At 54.7% G+C, this 21,691-nt stretch overlaps 1 protein-coding gene across 3 annotated transcripts; it reads right to left on the bottom strand.

Moving 5' to 3' along the window:
• Window positions 1-1,470: 1,470 nt before the first annotated feature.
• MFSD13A (major facilitator superfamily domain containing 13A) lies at window positions 1,471-21,023 on the bottom strand. Of its 3 annotated transcripts, none has more exons than XM_019486023.2 (10): window positions 20,947-21,023; window positions 13,253-13,441; window positions 12,891-13,159; window positions 12,122-12,201; window positions 10,889-11,338; window positions 9,254-9,371; window positions 7,060-7,156; window positions 6,038-6,209; window positions 5,357-5,550; window positions 1,471-4,555 (listed from the first exon to the last, which is right to left on the bottom strand). In XM_019486023.2, the coding sequence occupies exons 3-10, from the start codon at window positions 13,053-13,055 to the stop codon at window positions 4,302-4,304; spliced, it is 1,530 nt and encodes a 509-aa protein (XP_019341568.1). In that variant the 5' UTR covers window positions 13,056-13,159; window positions 13,253-13,441; window positions 20,947-21,023; the 3' UTR covers window positions 1,471-4,301. The 3 variants fall into 3 exon arrangements, with proteins under 3 accessions (XP_019341568.1, XP_019341569.1, XP_006278776.2); XM_019486024.2 differs by having other exon boundaries at window positions 13,253-13,422; window positions 20,947-21,007; XM_006278714.4 differs by lacking the exon at window positions 13,253-13,441 and having other exon boundaries at window positions 20,947-20,969.
• Window positions 21,024-21,691: the final 668 nt, after the last annotated feature.

Consider the following 21,691-nt stretch of genomic DNA (forward strand, 5'->3'; position numbering starts at 1 on the left):
GCCCTCCACCATCCCCGCCTCTCTCCCTTGTTTCAGTAGGAGTTCACCCCTCGGGAACACGAGGGACCAGGACCGTACGCTGGATCCCAGGCGCGGCCTGACCAGCGCTGTGTGTAATGGCTGTAGGATGTTGGGAATGCCTCTCCCCATACATGCTGGCATCCCATTTTCTTTTCATGGCTGCACCACGTCAGCCAGTTAGCCCACCTGCTCCCCTCACCTCCGCCAGCACTGCCAGCTCGGGGAAGCAATGCTTGTTACCTTGAATCCCCCCCAGCTTCCACTCGTCCAGGTCCCGAGGTCCCCCAAACGGCCCGGCCCTCTGTATGGGCAAGGCCTCCCCGCTCGGCCATCAGCAAACATCGCTGGTGACGCCTGCTTTCCGCCGTGGAGCTATTGCAGAAAGCCGTCCCAGGACCCTGCCCTGAGGATCTGCTTGCAGCCTCCCTCCGGCAAAGCCCGGTGCCCCCCATTCCTACCTCGCTTTCCGATTCCTGTGCCAGGCCAGTTAACTACTAATCCCCTGGGAAGCATCCTATCAAGCGCTTTCCTGACGTCCAGGCAGATCAGATCAGATCTAGGGCGCATCCTTTGTCTAGAAAACGGGTCATCAAGCGGAGATTGGGTTAGTCTGATGGGATCAAACTCACGTTGCGTTTTATCCCCTATTTCCCTCTGCATCTTTCTTGCCTCGCAAGCCTGGCGTGCTGTGAAACCTGGAGCTTACTGAGATCAGAGAGGAGCCTGCTACCAGGATCGCCTTCACGCCAACCCCCTTCTTCCATAGATTGGCTGCTCTCCCGTCACCGGCTCCGCCATTCAGACTTGAAAGTTCACAACAAAGACAAACCCTTGCGACCTGGCTTTGCTCTTTCGACGTTCCCGCCCCGACAGGATGGAGGGGAGCTCGAGCGATGCCCCCAAGTGAAGCTGCTGTCACTTGCAAGGGCACGAAGCAGCCCAGAGAGATCTCGCCCTTCCAGGCAACACAGGGTGTAAATCAGTGCCGCGAGGTCGTGGGGAACTCGTCAGGGACGCACCCGGCGAAGCGAGGACTGACAGTATGGGGGGCAGGTAGAGCCATTAAACACAACCGTGCAGGGCGATGCAAGGGGCTTGGCGGGGAATCGCTGCTGGGAGCAGGGCAGGTGCAGAGGAGACAGCCCAGTCACAAGCAGGCTACAGCACGGCCTCTCCCCAAAGCCATGGCTCTGACACCAGGTACAGGCCGGGAATAAAACGGGGCGTTTAAAGGTACCACTTGGTCTGCGCATGACAACTGCAGGTGATGCCAAGGGCCCGAATTCCCTGACGTTACGGATCCCGCCCGGCTCCCACTGGTGCAAGACACCCCAGGACCAGACCGACTGCAGACTTGGTCACTTAGGAAGATGAACCTGCCCAGCTGGGCCGGAGCCAGCCAGCGTCCAACAGGCACCTGCCCCGAATGCAAGCACGCCAGGACAGCGATACAGAAAAGGCCTTTAATCACCTGTGGCTCGGAAACGAAAAGTCAGGCACGAGGCCTGGTAAAAATCACATGGATAAGTCAGGGCGTAACCGCCCGAAGAGGCGGAGGGGTCCAGGCAGTGGCATGGCTTCCTTGTGTCTTGGTCCAAGGCTGGAGGCAGTCGTGCCCCAAAAAGACGTGGCAGTGGGGATGTGGGTGGCTCCGTGGTTAACAGCCGGATGGAGGGAAGCCGATGGTGCCACCTGACCGGCCCCTGGGTGAACACACAGCACGTGCACAGGACGGTGCCTTGGGCCTCGGGAGCTCCCAGCGCTTGCCCGGCTCCTGCGGCAGAAGCTGGTCCTCTTGCAGCCAAACCAGACAACGCCAGGGCGCTTGGGCATCATCTCGGGCTCCGGCTCTACTGACACCAGCAGACACGTGCTCAGCACCAAACCTTCCCTGCCAACAAGCCAGGGGACTGCACAGGACGTGGAGCTGCGCACGCCGCTGGGAGGAAAACTGCTAGCTACAACCCTGCGCACGACCTGATCCCAACCCGGGGAAAGGCCAGAGCTCCCTGCACTAAACCGCTCCACGGCTATCGCTGGATATTAGCCGAACACGATGCGCAGCAAGGGAAGTTGAGGTTAGATATTAGGAAAACTTTTCTTGCTAGGAGGGTGGTGAAGCACTGGGACAGGATCCCCAGAGCGGTGGTGAAGTCTCCATCCCTGGAGGTGTTTAAGACCCCGGTAGACAAAGCCTTGTCTGGGATGATGTAGTTGGGGCTGGTCCTGCTTGGAGCAGGGGGCTGGACTGGATGTGACCTCCCAAGCTCCCTTCCACCCCCCTTGTCCGTGATGTAAATAAAGCAGGAGGGTCAAAGCCAGTGACAGACCGGGGTTGGTCTTCACCCATTCAAACACTGCTCTAAGAGCCTGGCGTGTCCCAGGAGGTGAAACAAATGCCACTCCCAGGAGGGTGAAATCCTGGCCCCAGGGGCAGCAGACGGGAGCTTTGCCTGGGACTTTGCTGGGGCCAGGACTTCGCTCATAGTACTGTGCAAGGGGTTTAAGACGGTTCAAGGCAGGAAGAACCCAGCGGCCATGTGAGGCTGCGCTTTCCTGTCCCAGCAAGGGAAAGGAAGGTGCAGAGCTGGGCAAAGGGTCCCTGGACTTACAGCAGAGCCCATGCTGCCCTCAGACACCCTGCCAGCGATGCGGGGCCATGCTCCAGCCCCCCCAGCACTGCTGACGCCTGTGAAATTACTTGCGTGGCTGGGCATGGGAGGGCCCCTACCTTGTTAAGAGACTGGCTGCAATGGGGCTGGAAGGGGGGGATATTAGTGCTCAGCAATCCCCCACATTGCCAGCTTGCTGGAGAGTGGCAGCGCACGGGTCCTCCAGCACAGCTGGCAGGGGAGGGAGGGGATGAGGACTGTCGCCAGAGCCCCCAGGGCCAAGCCCACTGAGGAGCCTGGAAGCCCGTATCTAACCTGAGATTCAGCACCATGAGCCGAGTGCGGCTGTACCTGCTGTCATGGAGAAACCGCCCCGGGTCACAGGCAGTGACGGGGGCTCTCTCCTGCCCTGTGCACTTGCTGCCGGGAGCCTGGCCTCACCATCCTCTGCGGCAGTTTGGGAGCAACGAGCCGTGGGACTTCGGCCAGGACATCCTCCCCTCCGCTGAGCTAGGCAGGCAGGTTTGCAGCCGCTTGCCCTGGACGGCTTCCTCCACGTTTGAGGGATGTGCCTGGCGCTGCGGTGAGGGCAGGGCCCTCGTGCCCGACCGCAGCTGCAGGAAATGTGCTTTGCAGTAAATTGTTCTGGGGGACGGACCCGATCTCAACCCAGCACAAATGGGTCGGAGCCAGGCCCGGTGTCATCCCCTACAGAGCATCGAACATAAGGCTCAGCGTCAGCACTGGGACCGCTGCACTGGAGTCTCCCAGCACCGAGGAGACCTGCCCCTATCCCTGCCTGCCTTCCCTGTGGTCCTTCACACCCCCTTTCAGCTCCGAGCCCTGCCTGGGTCTCCAGTCCTCCGGGCAGCACTCCAGGGGGACCCTGCCCATCCCAGCCTTTATCTGGCAGTGGGTGGAGGGCACCCATCACCCCCAAAATGGAAGTTTCTGCATTGCCACCCACTCCTGCTGCTCCAGATGGGGGCAGAGGCAAGGCATGGAGTCCCACTGGCCAGGCACAAAGCCACTGCCAAACTGGCCAAGCATTTCCCATGGGAGTCCCACGGGGCGAAATGCTGCCCTAGAGACCTCACTCAACCAGCTCTCTCCACAACTCAATGCAAGCGAGTTGTTCGCTCCCCTGTTGTCCGCCTCTGCTGTAATCCTTCAAATATAAGAAACATTTTAAAACGAAGTATTCCTTCCAAAAATGCCCCCGTCCTAAACCTGAGTCAAAATGTAAACAGTGAAAAGCTTTCCTGTGCCCTGCCGTGGCTGTGCCCTTGTCAATTTGCTTTACTAGGATATTTGATTTGGGTTTTTTTTGGCTGCATCGGAGAGTCAGAACATGTGTCTTAAATTCCAGGGGATCTTATATTTGAAGGACAACAACGGGGATGCCGAACCTGGGACTCCATGCGCCTGCCTGAGCAAACCCACCCGGCACTGCTGCAATCACCTGTCTCTACGAAGCGCTTGCCGCCTCCTGGAATGAGTAAATCTCTGCTTGGCAAGTATTGGGGCATTTCACAGTTGAATCGTAAGCACCTGGAAGCGGTGACCAGTAACACCGCTGGCCTCTGCTGCACCGGAGGGCACGGAGGCGCACCGCACTAGACACAGTTGGCAAGAGGCAGGGTCCCCAGAAAGGGCTCCGAAGGGGTCTCAGATCATCTTGATCTCTCGCGAGTGACCCCGAGTCAGGACCTGGCGCTGGGCCTTCACCGCCTGCAGGCGCCGGCCCCGCAGGTTGAACTGGGACCAGCTGAGGAGCTGCAGCAGCGCGCATGTGATGGGGATGAAGACGAGGAGGTAGAAGCAGCCTTGGCGCAGGGTGGGCTTCCAGGCCGTGCCGGACTCGAGCTTCGGCTGGGTGCTCAGCACGTTGCTCACAGGGTCCCGCTGGAAGATGTCGTAACCTGAGGCCGAGAAAAAGGCCGTGAGACTCGTCTGTAGGCACCAGAGCCTCTGGGCGCTCTGTGGGAGAGGAGGCAGGGTGGAAAACACTGGACATGCCCTATTCGCCCTCTCCTTCAGCAAGGTGGTCTGAATTTCACCTCGATTTAAATCACTAAGGGGTAAGCTGCCAATCTTCCCATCACCCAGACTAGATGTGGCCTCTGGAGGTGCCTCCCAGCCCCGCTGCGCTAGGATCCTGTGCCCCGTCGTCCCCCCCTCGCAGCGGGCAGAGGTTTTCTGCCCCCGGCTCTTTCCTACTCTGGAAAAGCGCACGGCGTGGGACTCCGTTTTGGAAAAAGGCTGGCGGACTCTGTACATCAATTCTTTAATTAAATGGTTTAAAAATGTTGCAGTTTCAGCCTGGAGGCATTCTGTGTTGCCTTCAGATCTCATGGTAAAAGCCTCAATTTAAAAAAAAAAAAAAAAAAAAAATTAAGAAAGTTTTCATTAAACTATCCATTGGGAGGGAGGGTCAGTGATCAGCCCTGCCCCACAGCAAACCACTACAGCCACTTCCCAGCTGCACTGGTCTCCCATCGATCCTGACCAGCCCTGACCTCAGTTAGGCAACCGGCTCTGACTGCATCGCCAGCCGGGGGGGGGGCAAAGCACATGGGGCATTAACGTGCATCTGCTGCTGGGAGCAGGATATCCTGCAAGCCTCCTCTTCACTGGCTCCTGCCCAAATGCCATGTCACAGAAGCCAGCAGACAGCCCCAACCCGCCTGCGTCCCTGGGGAGCAGCATGCCACGTCACTCACCTGTGTAAGCACACAGCAGCCAGGTGCCAATCAGAGGGGCAAAGGTCTGGCCTGGCTTGGTCACCAAAGCGACCATCCCAAACAAGAGGGCCGAGGCCGCCTGCTTCCTGCGGTTCAAGACAAAATCCTCGTCCACCAAGTCGGTGACGACCAGGTTCAGCAACTTGCAAGTCCCTTCAGTGAAGACCCGGTTGCTGTGGGAGGCAGCAGAGAGGTTTCAGGTGGAAGCCCGGGGAGCATTAACAGAGCTGGGCCGAGCATGGGATGTCCATGGCACGGTGAGAAATGTAACCCTGATCCCAAAGCAGCCCCCACGAGCATTCTCCCATCACTAGTGTCTGCCTGCATCCCACGAGGTCCACGGCCTCCGCGAGCCCCCTGAAGGGAGCGAGGACAGGAGGAGACGCAGTGAATGTACCTGACGATGTGCGTGTACACTGGCTCACTCCGCTGCCACTTCCCCCCATGCTATATTTTTCAGGTCTTCTGGGTGCAGCCTGGCAAGACGGCCTCTCACCCGGAGACCCAGCACGAGCCAGCGTTTGGAGCATCTGCCCCAGCACCTTCCTGCCATGCCTCAGATCCCCTGTCCATAAAAGGGAGAGAAAACCACCCACGCTCCCACCCAGTGCTGACAGGCGCCCTCAGCACGCCGAGTGCAACCCGAGAGAGGCCCCACACCTGGCGATGAAGATGCAGAGCAGATGCACCTGGTCAGGTCCTGCCAAGAGCATGACCACGCTGAGCGCCAGCTTCAGGAAGAAGAGCCCACGCACCACGGCGTAAACCCCCCATCTTTGGCACAGAGACAGGAAGTAGAGGTTGTTGAGATGAGGAGCAATGTAGGAAACGCCTGGGGGGAGAAAGACACACAACTGACTCAAGGGGCTTTCTGCACCATGCAGACACAAGGCTCAGCTCACCCACACTTGGGGGTTCAGACGAAAGCTAGCGATCCCCCCCCATCACCTGTGTGGAATGGAGTGGATTTGATGCTAACAGAAGCATTCAACCCTAGACAGCACACCCCACGTGGCTTCACAACTCCCCAAGAGGGAGACGAGCCTAGTCTGGGTGGAGAGAGGGAGGATCCGAGGTGATCGACTTATACAACATCACCCAGCGAGCTAGGGTTAGAGCCACGCTGGGAACGCTGACTCCCAGATCCACACTGGAACGACCAGACTCGGCTCAGACACTAAGAGCACGGGAGGAAGTGAGACAAGGTGTCTGCACCAAGCCCCTCGCTCCTGGCCCGGGACGAACCCCTGCATCCCTCCAGAACCTGCACTGCTGACCCTGTCTGCTCAGCCGGAGATGTTCCAGCTACAACCAAGAGACAGTGACTGCGCTCCAGGCCTCGTCACCCCCGAGTCTAGATTTAAACCCAGGTTTGCAAAGACAAAGAGCTCCCAGCCTGTCTCGCACAGTCTCTGCCACAACTGTGACTCTAGCCTAAAGCCAAATGCCCATCTTGCTCCCTCCTGCCTCCGAAGAGGAGCAAATACTGGTTCTCTTGAACTTACAAAACGGGGAAATTCAGGGACTCAACGTGGTGGCAGCAATGGTCCCAGCTAGGGGTCGGAGAGCAGGTTAACCCCGAGAGGAGAGAGCCCATGTTTGGGAAAAGGGCGCTCAGTGCTGAGCTGGCTGCCAGCCCTGCAGCTAGACAGTGTTACATCCAGGGCCCATCTCAGCCTCACCCAGCAGGAAGGATCCTGTGGACACAGAGATCCGGTCAGACAGCAGATGTTCCAGGAAGAGAGGGAAGAAGTTGCTGTTGAAGTGGCAGTGAAATACCTGTGAAAACAAGCATAACGATGATCCGACCAGCACGGGGCGGACTAAGAAGAGAAACTCTGGGTTCTGTTACCCTAGAGCAAAAACGGAGAGATTCGTATCCAAGCTTTTTGCATCACAGAGCTATGTGCCACATTGAATCATAGAAAAATGAGGGTTGGAAGGGACCTCAGGACAGTCCAACCCCCTGCTCCAAGTGGGACCAGCCCTAACTGCATCATCCCAGACAAGGTTTTGTCTACCTGGGCCTTCAAAACCTCCAAGGATGGAGACTGCACCACCTCTCTGGGGGGCCTGTTCGACTAATTCACCACTCTCCTAGTGAGAAATTCTTTCCTAATATCCAACCTCAACTTCCCTGGCTGCAGCTTGAGCCCATTGCTCCTCGTCCTGTGTCTGCCCAGAACAGCCCAGCTACATCCTCTTTGCAACCCCCTTGCAAGGAGGTGAAGGCTGCTATCAAATCCCCCCCTCAGTCTTCTCTTCTGCAGACTAAATCAGCCCAGTTCACTCAGCCTCTCCTCACCAGTCCTGTCCCCCAGCCCACAACCATTTCCGCTGCCCTCCGCTGCACTCTCTCCAACATGTCCACATCCTTTCTGCAGTGTGGGCCACAGCTGGACACCGGACTCCAGATGTGGCCTCCCCAGTGCTGAATAGAGGGGAAGAATTGCTGCCCTTGATCTGCCGGCACCGCTCCTACCCATGCAGCCCAGGATGCCGGTAGCTTTCTTGGCAACCAGGGCACACCACTGACTTGTATTCAGCTTCTTGTCCCCTGTCCCCCCAGGTCCTTTTCTGCAGAGCTGCCACCCAGCCAGTCGGTCCCCGGCTGTAGCAGTGCAGGGGATTGTTCTTTCCTAAGTGCAGGACTTTGCACGTGTCCTTGCTGAACCTCATGAGGTTACTCTGGTTGCATCCTCCTATGTGCCTAAGTCACTCTGAATCCTAGCCCTATCCTCCAGCATATCTACTACTCCTCGCAGCGCGGGAACTTGCTGAGGGTGCGCTCCGTCCCATCAAATCCAGACCTCCCAGACAGCCAAGCTCAATGTCCCGCATGAAATATCTGTGAATCACCCAAATTAACACTTTTCCTCAGAACAATCATGGGTAATTCATCTTAATTGCCATTTAAGCTAGTTTAAATGGCTGTGCCACTTTTGGTGCCAGCCATATCCTGGTCTAATAATTAACCCAGTGCTTTATTTTTAGCCTAGGTGTCCAGTGCCAGGGCGCTGCATAGGTGGGGTGGTGTATAGCAGGGATGCCAGCATCATAAATGCCCTGCTATCATGCTGACAAATGCAGTGCTATCAGCAGTTATCTCTGCAAGTCACCAGCTACGCCCTCGCAACCCACAAGACAGACAGGCACTAATAAGGAGCTGTATCCAGCCCAGTCCTGGTGGGGAAATATGCAGCATCCTGCAGGGAGACCAAGGGCTTGCAGAGGCAACAGGAACTGCAGTGCTGCAGGGAAGCTTGGGAGAGAGCCTGTCCTTGTCGCTGACCCCTGGGGGTAACCAGGATAAGGAACCCAGACCTGTGATGAATGGAGCACAACCCTCAGCTGGAGAGAGGGTGGACGTGACAAGGGCCTCAGGAATGCATGGGAGGAGGCTCCTTTGTGTGCACATGGGAAGGCCAGAGGACGGTGCTTTTCCAAGCTATAAATGAGCCACATGATCCCAGAGTGAGGGTTTCCCCAGTCGTTGTCTCCGCGCCCCTGCCCACCCGCAGCCACATGGAAACCATCAGGCTGCAGCGTTCCAGCTGGTCTGTGTGGGATGGTCTCAGAGCTTGCAATAGTCAAATCCTTTTCCCAGCAGAGCAGCAGCTTGGTCTACACTTTACTGCCCTCTGCAAGCAATGGAGAGAAGAGCAGGTTAAGGAGAGGGAGTGCTCTCAGGTCACAGGTATGGAGAACAGGCCATGAGTCACACATAGGGGGGCAGGAAACCCCACAGACTTATGCAGACACCCCTGCTTTCCCTCTGGAAGAACCGGCGTCCTGCTGAATCACAGTCTCAGGCAACCTGAGCCAACGGCTCATCGGGTGAATCACTGGGCTGCGGCGTATCAGCGCGACACCTACCTGGATCAGGTTCATGCAGACGAACCAGAGGAAGTTGCGGTGCCTGGAGAGCTGCTTGAGGTACTCGGCCAGCGTGATCCTCTTCTCCTGCGGGGCAGACGGCTGCTCCACGTACAGTCTGAAGGGAAAACGATACTGCTCTTAGTGATTCCGCCTGGAGAAGGGTTCCCATTGCACTCCCTTCCCCTGCAAGCTCAAAGGGGTCAGCGTTCCCAGTGTGGCTCTAACCCTAGCTCCTTGGGTGATGTTGTATAAATCACACCCAGCACTCCCTCCTTGCATGCCCAGCCAGACACCTTTTCCCCTTCTCTTCCTGCCAATGCCCATTCTTGATCTCTCCTGCTTCCAGAGCAAGCCAAAGGCAGCAAAGCCTAGGGCTTGCTTCTTGCTGGAGGCAGCACTGGGTTTGTCTGCAGAGACATTGTCTCAAATGTGCGCCCGTCAAAGCACTTCCCACTCCAGCTGCCATGACATTTCAATGCAAATCCATCCAAGCCTCATTCAAACCCATGCTATTAGCCGCACTGTGGGAGGAGCTACAAGCCCAGGCCTCCCAGTGCTAGGTGCTCCAGGCTGCCTCCAGTCTGAATTTCAGAGAAGGGACAGCAGCTACAACAGAAGGGGGAAAGCAGGAGGCCTGTGAACAGTGGAATCAGCAAGGGTCCCAGCACACTGACTGCCAGACGAGTCAGAAATGTCACGGTTCTTCCATCCTCACAAGAAAGGGAGAGCAGGAGGACTCTGTGCTGGGCAGGGCTGCTGCTACAAGGCTGCTGCACTGGCCTCTGGCTAGGAGGTTCGCTCTCTACTCAACACCAGGAATTACTCTCGGCACTGCCTGTCCAGCTCTCAGCCTCAAGCTGGTTTCAGATGTCCCTAGTTTGTCCTTGCACTGCTTTGTCCCTGGAAGCCCACTGCAGCCTGGGAGACTTTCTGTTCATCACCCACGACTGCTCCTCAAGTGTGTCGTCGTCCCCCCCCCGCCGCCGATTCTCAAGCCCGGCTTCAAGCAGCCCCTTTGTTTTTGCTGGTATCCATACTTACACGCTTGCAGGTGGCTCTCTCCTCCCCAGGGACCATTGGTTATGCAGGCTGGGCACAAGGAGCTTGACGCTCCAAGTCACTTAACCCAAGTCAGCTTTGTCACTTGGCGCCAAGTCCAGTGACCCTCAAGGAGCCGGTGGCTCTTAATCCACTTTTGAACAGCAGAAGACTCTAGACTGCTACAGCCGTATTGCCCCACCTGTGCCGAGCCTGGTACAGAGCCCTGCCTGCTAACAGCCACCCAATGCAGCAGCACAGCTGGATGTAAGCAGCCTGCAGCGGGCACCGCAGTACCGCTCCCCAGCTCGGTCTCAGGTGTGCTTCACAGCATGTGCCCAGGGCCACTCTCAGCTAGCTGTGCTTCCTGATGGGCTTTGACATGCCCCATGCAGGGGCAGGTGGGCAGAGCTGGCATTTTGGCTGCAATGCCAGGCAGAGCAGGGAGGCAGGACAGACAAGCCCTGGGGGACTGAGGTGCTCCACATGTTCTCCCCTTCAAGCAGAAAGCTGCTCAAAGTGCTGGCGTGGTGGCCAGGGATCAGGCCACCACGTGAACGTGAATGAAAGGCTGTGCCATTTGATGCCACTTACTCTTTCAAAGTGGCCTCTTGGTCCCATTTTGCTTTCCCTTCAGTCTCAAATCGTTGCCTCAGCAGCCACGTTGACAGGCTGAAGCCAAGGACGGAGCAGAGAGCCAGCACCACGCAAAATATGCGGAAAGAGAAGAAGTCCTCTTTGTTCCACACCGCGTAGGACATGAAGACGGAGAGTGAACCGATGGCACTGAAGAGCGAACAGTAGAAGTTGAGGCTGGTCCTGTCCTTGGCAGAAACGGCGAGGTCCGCGAGCAAGGCGTTGTGGTTGAGATCGACCATGGTGAGGAAGCTGTCGTAGAAGCAGAGGCAGAGGAGGAACTGCAAGCCTGGGTGGGCCCACGCAACCCAGAAAGCCAGGAAGGAAAGGGCAAATAGGGGGCCGTTGCGGCTCAGAGCCTTAAGCCTCTTCAGAACAACTTCTGGCAAGGAGATCTCCGCTCCCGGCCTGCAAGACAAGGGGGAGAAACTTTGGACACATTCCTCTGCCGGGGGAGACGCCGAGCTATTGTGCACCACCTGTTTCCTCCTGACAATCCCAGAAGGCAGCCATACAACATCTACCAGGATAGCAAGATGCCTTGTTCATCTCCTGTCTGCCCCTGCCACTGTGGGAAGGAGGTGGCCCAGCCCCTGACCACAGGTAAAACAGCACAGGGGAAGCGCAGGGTGTCACACAGAGAGCAGCACTCGGGCTGGCAGCCTGGCACTGTCTGCTCTGCAATCCTGTGGTAAAGCCATGGCAATGCAGGCTGCTCAAACCACTCAAGCAGGGAAGCCCTGTCTCACCCTGTGGACAGAGGTTTACGACCGCTTCCGACTCCAAAAACCTCTGCTTGAGCACCACAGGCTCTTATTTTTGGATCTGAGCATCCTCAGGTCACCTGCGGGGAGCTGAACCTGCTAGGGCTGTAGTTAGTTACAGGTGCTGGTGGCCTCCTCTATACGTCGGGTGCTAAATGATGCACAAGCAGCATCCTCAGGATGATGGGGGGCAGAGGGGGAAGGTGTTCATGCCTGCAGCCCCATTCCTATCCCATTGTTTTTTTCACCTGACCTCCTCGCAATCTTTTTCAGCCTCCTGTGACAATATCTAGTCACTTTTCAATGTCTCGTCCAACCCCATGCCTCAGGTAGGGAGCTGGACTAGATGATGCCTGGAGTTCCCGTCCATCCCTACCTCTCTCCGATTCTAGGACTGAACCAAGGATGCAAACAGAATTAGACTTACTGTTGCGTGCTAAGAAATACCCGGTCACTCAGCCAGCCAAAGAGGGGGTCATTGAGGCTGTTCCAGATCAGAAACACTGTCTAGAGAAGACAGACAGGACGGTGAAACAGACCCCGGCACACAGTTTCAGCAAGGATGTCTTGTTAGAGAGATAACCGCCATTCAGAGAGCTTAGTAACCAACAGTATGTTTTAAATGGGGATAATACAGCACTTAAATACCCTTCCTCCACCTTGTCATCACACCACAAACCCCCTCCTCTACCAATATCGGTCAAGTACTGAATTGTAGAGTGACTCTGATGTACGGACGGTATCTACCAGCAATGTGTTGACATCACTTGTTTGCATATTTGAAACTAGGCCTAGGGAAGCAACAGGTTTATAACTTGAAGCCAGCGTTTTCAAACCTGGGTGCCTACAACGAGGCTTCGAAATCTATACCCAGGCAGGTGGAGCGATTTTCAGATTCATTTAATACTACGCTTCAGTGCTGCTGCGTGTAGTCTGTGAAACGCTCTAAAAATCCCCCAAACTGAAAGGCATTCTTAAAATAGTGCATTTCTGGAGTTTCTACTCACTTTGTGTTTATATGAAAGGGAATTAAACAGCTCGATTTATCGGGATTGCCCACCCCCCTCCCCTCCTATTAAGGGATAAAAAGCAGTGTTCTCTCCGATCTAACATACGGCACCAGCTCTGGTTTCAGATCCTTTTGTCTAACTTAAGAACAGTAGAAAAAAAAAATAAGCCAGACGTCACAGGCGTACCTCGCCGATCCAGAAGGACAGTTTATCAATCTTGTAAACAGAGACAAAGGTGTCCACGTAGTACAGGAGGAACACGTTGTGCAAAATGGAAATGAAGAGCGAGAGGGACCCGTACACCACAGCAGTGGGCAAGGCGGAGAGACAGCCCCGCAATCGCAAACCCATGGTCCTGCTGGTTCTGTCATGGGGCGTCGCATCACCTCCGCTTCAGATGGGCCACTTCTCCCGGCACGTGCTGGACCCTGGCCGGGGCCAATCCATGGCTCCTCCTGCGAGAGAAGAAATGCAGTCAGACTCAAGTGTCTGAAACCAGCTGAGCACTGGCATCAAACACGTGGCTAAAGAGGATGTAAAAGGCTCACCGCTACCAGGGACAGTCAAGCCATTTCCTGAGCGTAAGCCATCATTTGTTCCTTGCTGTCGTAAAAGACGGGGCTCGCCTAGCTACGGCTGCCGACTCGGAGCAAGGCTGGCAGGTCTCCGACGCTTTGAGGGCGCAGTTGTCCAGCACAGCGGACTGGCTGTTCTCACCCTTGTATAGGAAATGCCAACTGAGATGAAACAAGGCTTTACAGTTACAAACAGAAACCTCGCCTTCAAAAAACAGAACTAATCACCAATATTTTTAGATAGTCAAATTGAGAGAAGAGAGTTATCGGGGCTGGGAGGGGCGGGGGGACGGGATTTCAGTCCCGGAAACATGACTGCAGGTGTGATATCATTACACGTGCGCGCACTGCTGCAGCTGCTCCCTGAGTTACTCTGCAGTTTTGCTTTGTGGACGGATACTTCCAGAGCTAAATTATATTTATATTTATACACCCCCCCCTCCACACACACACACACACACACACACACACACACACACACACACACACACACACATGTGGCCAGGCATCAAATCTGATGTTGAAATCCTGGCCCCTTCACGACTTCCCAGCACTCAGGAGTCTGACTGCGTCTAGGCCATTATGTATACGACTAGCAATGCACAAAGAAGTGTTTCCTCTGCCCGAGGACTTTAAATCACTTCCTTTCAATTTACCACAAGCAAAAGCATTTGTTCCAATCAATGACATCACTTGATAGACATTTCCCATCTCCCACCAGCGAGTCTGATGAACAATGTGGACAGGCGAGAGCCCCGTGATACACGGCTCCGTGATGACTAAAAGAAAAATCAACGGGGCCCTCTCGATCCATCCAGGAAGCACAGAGTGGAGGGCTATGCTGATCTCAAGCCCATTTTACCCTGGGATAATCCCACTGAAGTCAGTGGAGTTAGCCTGGGTTTAACACCAGCCTGAGCACAGCGCAGGATACTGCCCCTGAGCCCAAAAGAGCAGCCCCATCTGTTCTCAGACAAGAGGGGTTCCCACCTATTTACTATGGCAGGATTTAACGACTAGCTAATGAACGGTAGCGGGGAAAAATCCAGCTTAACCCCTCTCGTGCTCCCAACCACCGCCTTTCAAGAGTAGTGACGGGAGCTCCCGTTACTCAGACCCTATGTAATAGCCGAGTGCCGTGCTAACAGTGCACTTAACATGGGCAGACAAAGCCGAGAAGTGCTACCAAAACTGCCCTTAATGCTAGCAAATGTTAAATACAGCAGAAAAGCTGGGGGGATTTTCCAGACACTCCACTTCGACATGTACGGATACTCTTCCCACGTCATTTTTGCTGCTGCTCCCCCCCAGCGGTGTAACCCCTCTCTCAGGGTCGCCGCACTGACATTTGTGAGCAATTTCAGCTTGTTTGGATAGTCGTCAGCCTGTTGGGTTTTTTTCCATAAATGATGAAAAGAGGTAGAGTTGGGCTTAAAGAACTAGACTTTGCTCCTAGAGTCATAAAAGTGCTGTTTAAACCTGCCAACGCTGCTATTTTCATAACCTTTTCCATTGAGTCAAGTTACTCACTGGACGTTTCAAAGGCTTTCAATTCTTGATCATCAGGGAAGGAGAGTCAAGAGACTCTCTCCAAAGGGCCGAATGGTTATTAGGTATGGTGAATCTCTCAAACACGACAGCCGAGCAGGAAGCTTGGAAGATAAAAAGCCACATTCAGCAGTGTGAGTTTGAACCTTATTGTCGAAAAACAGAGTTTTTAACTCTGTCGACAAAGATGTCCATTTACAGCACTTGCGTACTTAGCTCCATACTGTACGGCAGCTATAGATTTCATAGACATTAGGGGCTGGAAGGGACCTTGCAAGATCATTGAGTCCAGCCCCGTGCCAGAGGCAGAAAGTCTGCAGGGATCAAATGATCCCAGCAAGATAAACATTCAAACGCCTATTATAATTTAGCAAATGCAAATCTGTGAAGCCAAGCAATGGACTCCTTATGCTAAGCACAAAAGAAAACTGAAGTGTTTCCATCTTCCGTGTCTCCGCCGTATCCTGGGTGTAACATGGCGTGACAAAATCTCCAGCTTCGCTGTTCTGGAATGGGCCAAAATACCCAGTATGTTCATGCTCCAGAGACAGAGGTGCCTCTTGGTTAGGACATGCGAATCGTATGAGCAATGGCCAGATCCCCAACGTCAACTTGGACGCCCAACTTCTGTTTTGTTGACGTCTGCAAGAAAAGCCTTCGTGAGCGGTGCATCGATGGCCAACGCTGGGAGTCAATCGCTTCAGACCGCTGCGAGTGGAAAGCCACCGTGAAGCAGGGCCTATGTCGCTTCGGGATGGAGGTCAACGATGAGATAGAAAAGAGGCGGCAGAGGCAGGCAAGACGAAACGGTGCTCCGCGTGCCAATGCAAGCTCAACTGAGCTTGTATGAGCAACTTACTGGAGGGTCTGCTTGTCACACACCGGGCTCCTGAGCCACTCGAGAGCTGTGGAGGTACTGGTAACCCACCAAAGGTGCAATCTCTGTGGTCTTCTGAGACCGATGGCTACCAATGATGCTTCTCTGCATGGGAAGCACAGGTCTCATCCCTGCCAGTCACCGTCTGTAGCTCTTACCTTTATTGAGTAGGATGTTAGTAGGAGATACCTGGAAAGCACTGCCTTTGTTAAAGGGCATTAGGAGATTGGAGCTGGAAAACGCGTCGGATTTGGGGCCCCTGCAACATCTGCTGTGGTCTACTCACAGTCAACAGGACTTCCCTCCTGATCCCTCCTTTGGTGTGATGTAAAACCATAACACTTCCATGTGTGTTCCCAGTTTCTCCAGCCTGGCCCTCCCCTCCTGTTGCACACCTCATCTCTCGAGCACGGAAAGGACACCCACCCCTTGCAATCCGCGGGGGGGTGACCGCAGGACTTCACGGCACAGAAGACCTCATCCAGGCATCCGTGCATGAAGAATAAGCTTCTACCCATGTCTGTTTTCTGTCGGTTTGCTAGTGTTTAAGGTTAAAATTGCCACTACTAACACTTGACCAATGGGCATCCCTTTGAGAAGAGCCCAAACCTGCAGCAAAAAGGGATGCCCGTTGGTTGAGTGTTAGTAGTGGCAATTTTAATCTTAACCCTATCGTGTTCCTGTGAAGGGCTCACTTGGCTAACTCGGGCAGACTTCGTAGAGGGGTTGAGAGGATACCGCTGGAACAGCCCCTGAAACACTAACAAACAGACAGAAAACAGACTGCTGGCATAATTGAACCTTTAAACAAAGGAACGGATTAGCGTTAATCTGCTCTCCAGATTAGACCAGGAAAAGCAGACAATAAGGAAATATCTCCTGTGCGCTTGAATTGCTGTGCACGACAAGGAAACACCCTACCGCATTCTTTACCAGCCACATGATACGCAGGCATGGGCGGGAGGCAGCAACACCCTTCTCACACCCTCTCAATTGCTTGCGTCCGCCAGAGATGCTTGCACCTTCCTTGCAGGAGACGCGCGCGTACCTTCCCGTTTCGCTGGCAGTAATTAACACTTGGCATTAGCTGGTGCTCCGCTTCAACGAGGTGCTATGGAAAACAGGGCCTGTCCAAAACCCCAAACGATATCATTCCCTAGTGAGATTGCAATCACCTTTACTGACCAGACTAGCAGAGATACAATACACTCGGACTTTGGAAAGGCCGCGTAATATTCTGATTTTTTTTTTTTTTTTTAAATCAGCATTATCCTACAGCAGTGATGCTCAACCTACCCAGCCCCAATAGGTAGGACTAGATGACCTGTGGAGGTCCCTTCCAGCCCGACTTCTCTAGGAGTCGATAAGCGCTGTCCGACAGCAAGAAAGCAGATGTTAAGTGGACTGAGAGCTGGCTATCGCACAGATTTCGAAGTAGCTGCGAGTTGGCAATGTGCTAGAGGGACTTCGCTGGATTTGGCAGGAAACCCACTGCTCTTCAACAGCCTTCAGTGGCTGGGACAGAAATATAAAACTGCTGCTAAAAGAAAATTGCAGATAACACCCAGCCTGGCAAGGGGGCAAGTAATGACAGAGACGCAGGCAGCGACGGAGAGGGAGCTGGGTGCTTCAGCATGCTCAGCCCAGTTAAATCAAACACATTCTCGTACAGCCAAAGGCAAAGTTATATCTCTAGGAACAAGACGTGCAAGCCAGGCTCCAGATGGAAAGGAAAGATTTAAGGGCTGGAGAAAATGCCGTACCTTGAGAGACTTCAGGGGCTCAAGTTATGTCTCAATGGTATTTAACAGGCAAAATGGATCGATAACGACATAAAACCCTTTCCCAAGAAGACGACGTTGGAACTAAAGGGCTCTTAAACCTGGAGGAAGAACCAGGGCTGGAAGCTGAGGCCGGACACATTCAAGCAAGAGCAACTCCCAAGGGCTGTGGTGGAGCCTCTAGCCTAGAGCAGCGGTTCCCAGCCCGCGGCCCGCAGACCCCTGGGGTCTCAGGAGTCTGCGAGAGATGACTGTCATCAATCAGAAGTACGTGAATACACATGCTTACAATTCAAAAGGGGCCACACCTCCGTTCAAAATTTTTTAGGGGTCCATAAATGAAAACAGGGTGAAAACCACGACGACTCCAGAATTCAAGGTGGGATGCCTTCCCAGAAGACACGTCTGAGCCAGACACGAGCTACCGCCCTCAATCCGGGAATAACTGAGTGAAATATGACGTCTTTGATATGCAGGTGGCCAGGCTAGACACCTACTGCTCCTTCCAGCCTTATGTTTCATATTATTGCATGCAGGCTGTTTCCAAAAAGTCCCCAGATGAAACTGGGAATAAGCTTCTTCAGCTCACTCATTTAGGGCTATTTAATACAAAATTAGCTCACTGTCTGAGGAGCCTGTGAAACAGCAAACCACAAGGAAGGTCAAAGGGATGCAAATCATCTTGAAAGTCATTTCTGTTGGACTTTGGTATGTCTTATAAAAACAGAGGGTTCCCGGAGCACAGAAAAATGCAAGAGCCTTTCTCCTCATTTAAGTGTGTGTACCGGGCAGGACTTTGTGCACGGTGTCCCTGCGAAGTTGCTCACCAAGGGGAAAAGCAGGCTTTCAAAAAAATAAAATAAAATAACATGCCAACAGCTGAAAATGACCAATGCCTTGTTTGCAGGATGGCAAGGTTCTTTGGGTAGATACGATAGCCTTTATTAGACCAACTAAATAGTTGGGAAAAAAGTTTTTTGCAAGCTTCCGGGCACAAACACCCTTGGTCGGGCATAGGGAGAATCTGTTGGTGCTGCGTGCTCTCCTAGGATGAGTTTCTATTGCAACTGCAATCCTTCTCGTTGAGTAACAGGGTTGATGTCGTGGATATGGGACAAGCAAGGGTTTTTTTTAGTGGCACCAACTGTACAACGGGGGGAGGTGGTCCAATATCACCGAAGCTTGCCAAGGAGACGTGCCCGTAACAACCCGACTCGGCTGGGACGGAAAGAACATCACCGGGACGAGCTTGCTCGCATGCCACTGACTGAACATTTCTTATCCTCCCGTGTATTAACTTGAAAACCCTTCGACAAAGAAGCATGGGAATTTAAAAAAATAAATACCAGTGATCCCTGGGCTGAACCTTCTGCGATCTGACACTTTGATCCCTACCAGGATCAAAAATAAACCCATCTGACCCTCCAAGGGGTTGATTATGGTGCTATTAATGCACCATAATCTCATGGTGATTCTCGTTAGCATTAATAGAAGGGCTGCAGCAAGCAGAGACGTGTTGCTTCCAATTATACAACCCATTAAAAAAAAAAACACCCTATTTTCTACCTCCCCTTATTTCTAGCCCGCCCCGAACCTCAGGATCTAAGCAGACCCTCTGAAGAGGCTCATTTCACCCTGGATTTTTCAGCAGGACGTTCCCCTCGAAAGACCCTTTTGAAAAAGGCAGACGCTTCGCAAACCCACAGTTTCAGCCGCCAGATTATAAATGATTTCCTGTTGTCACAGGACCCGAAACGGAGACAACCAGAACCCTTTTTGCATGTTTCCGGCCAGAAGCGTGACGTTTCCGGCCAGCTTCAACAAGCGCGGCTACGCCAACGGCCAGGGCTGAGGACCGCAACGCGAGACCTCTCCTACCCGTACCAGCCACCGCGGTCCTGTCCCTTCGCCGAGGCACAAAGGATGTTCGGAGCAGCGGCGGCCACGTCACCTCCTCTTTTAAGGCTTGAGATCAGATCCTGCTTTTGCAAACGACGCCCCAGACAGGACAGCAACCACCGGAGGGGAACGAGAGGCAGGACCCCGGGGTCCACTCTCCCATCGCTTCTTGCCTGGACAAATCACTTCATCACACCACGGGGTGGAGACCGAGGGGGGTGACGCAGCCTGCAGCTCCTACGGCAAAGAGGACGGAGCTGGGCTGGTCTCAGCGGAGGCAGATGGCAGGACAAGGAGCAACGGGCTCCAGCTGCAGCAAGGGAAGTCGAGGCTGGATATTAGGAGGAAACATCTTACAAGGAGGGTAGTAAATTATTGGAGCAGGTCACCCAGAGAGGTGGTGCAATCTCCATCCTTGGAGGTTTTCAAGACCGGGGTAGACAAAGCCCGGCTGGGATGATGCAGTTGGGGCTGGTCCTGCTTGGAGCAGGGGTTGGACTAGATGTGACCCCCTGAGGTACCTTCAACCCTCATGGTCTACGATTTTATGTCTCCATTGTGTGGTCTGTAAAATGGGTTGAAGACTCTCCGACCTCGTCAAAGTGCAATCTTAGTTTTCCCTTGGACCGAGCTTGGACGTGTTCAGAGAGGAGCCGCTCGAGCAGCAACCGCGACACCGGGGACGGTCTCCAGACTGCCCCCCCATGCAGACGCACACCTGGGCCCCCTGCAACGGGGGACCCCCCCACACCCCCATGGGCTGGGCTGCCTCCTAACCGGGTTTCTAGCACGGTCCGGAAGATTTGGGGATAACGAGCGTGGCTTTGGGCTCGTCCCACCTTTGCGGCAGGGCACTGACCGCAGCCGTACACAGGGGAGCAGGGGATGGGAAGAGCCCCTGCGCTCGGTGCAGGACAGGCGCCCAGGTGGGTTAGACCATTACGATGGGGGGCGGGGTGCACCCACTGGAGCACATATGGGACAGACCATTACAAATGGGGAAGGAGGACTTGCAACTATCTGGACACCACATGGGACAGACCATTACAATAAGGGGGGGGCTTGTACCCACCCAGACAGGACATGGGACAAACCATTACAATGGGGGGGGCTTGTACCCACCCAGACAGGACATGGGACAAACCATTACAATAAGGGGGGGGGCTTGTACCCACCCAGACAGGACATGGGACAAACCATTACAATGGGGGGGGCTTGTACCCACCCAGACAGGACATGGGACAGACCATTACAATGGGGGGGCTTGTACCCACCTAGACAGGACATGGGACAGACCATTACAAAGGGGAGGGGCTTGCACCCACCTGAGCCCATATGGGAAAGACCATTACAATGGGGGGGTTGCACCCACCTAGACACCACATGGGACAGACCATTACACTGAGGGGGCACACCCCTTCAGGGCTCCACACGGGCTAAACCACTGTCACAGCGGGGAGGGGGGGCACACACAGGGCTGAACGCGGGCTGGAGCTAGCAGCCCCCTCCCGGGGCACCAGGACCCCGCTCCCCCCCCCACCCCGCGCGACGCCCCCTCCTACCTGAGCGCGCCTCGCCGCTGCCCATTGCCGCCCAACTCCGCTGCGCATGCGCGCTCGGCTCCGCCCCCGCCTTGTGCCGGCAGGGGGCAGGGAAACCCCATCTGACGTGAGCGAGCGGCCATCTTGAACAGGGGCAGACCGCACCCGCCTCAGACCCCCTCGGCGGCCATCTTGTGTGAGGGCAGTTGGGGGCAAACGGGGTCTCCGCGCGCAGCACCACTGCCAGCCAATCAGAGAGCTTTCTCCGTGGTTGATTTACATAGCCGCACCCCTCGTCCTGAGCCTGTCTAGCACCGCCCTCCCTCTCTATGACCCAAGCTGGCCCTTGGCCTAGGGGAATCCCCCGTCACCATGGAAACAGCCCAAGAAAGTGCCCCCCCGCCCCCCGAGGGACCGTGTAGTGCCCAGGAGGGTGCATATCTCCCCTCCCAGTTGTGGTGGTCTATCCCATGTAGTGCTTCCCCCCCCGACATTGCAATGGTCTGGCCCATGTACTGCCCAGATGGGTGCACGTCCCCCCTATTGCAATGGTCTAGCCCATGAAGTGCCCAAGAGGATGCTCCCCCCCCGTTGTGGTGGTCTATCCCATGCAGAGCCCAGTGAGTGCACCCCCTCCCCCCTACAATGCAATGGTCTGTCCCATGTACTGCCCAGATGGGTGCACCCCCCCCACAATGCAATGGTCTATCCCATATCGTGCCCAAAAGGGTGCATAACCCCCCCCCAGTTGTGGTAGTCTATCCCA

The sequence above is a fragment of the Alligator mississippiensis genome, chromosome 6, assembly GCF_030867095.1.
Source record: "Alligator mississippiensis isolate rAllMis1 chromosome 6, rAllMis1, whole genome shotgun sequence".
NCBI classification, from domain to species: Eukaryota; Metazoa; Chordata; order Crocodylia; family Alligatoridae; genus Alligator; species Alligator mississippiensis.

Excerpts from the sequence above, each read along its gene's own strand:
- MFSD13A (XM_019486023.2), bottom strand. The coding sequence starts at position 13,055 with ATGGGTTTGCGATTGCGGGGCTGTCTCTCCGCCTTGCCCACTGCTGTG. Across the intron at positions 9,372-10,888 it reads CAAGAGGCCACTTTGAAAGA|ACTGTACGTGGAGCAGCCGT; the intron begins GTAAGTGGCATC and ends TTTTCCCTTCAG. Across the intron at positions 4,556-5,356 it reads GCTGCTGTGTGCTTACACAG|GTTACGACATCTTCCAGCGG; the intron begins GTGAGTGACGTG and ends TCTCGGCCTCAG.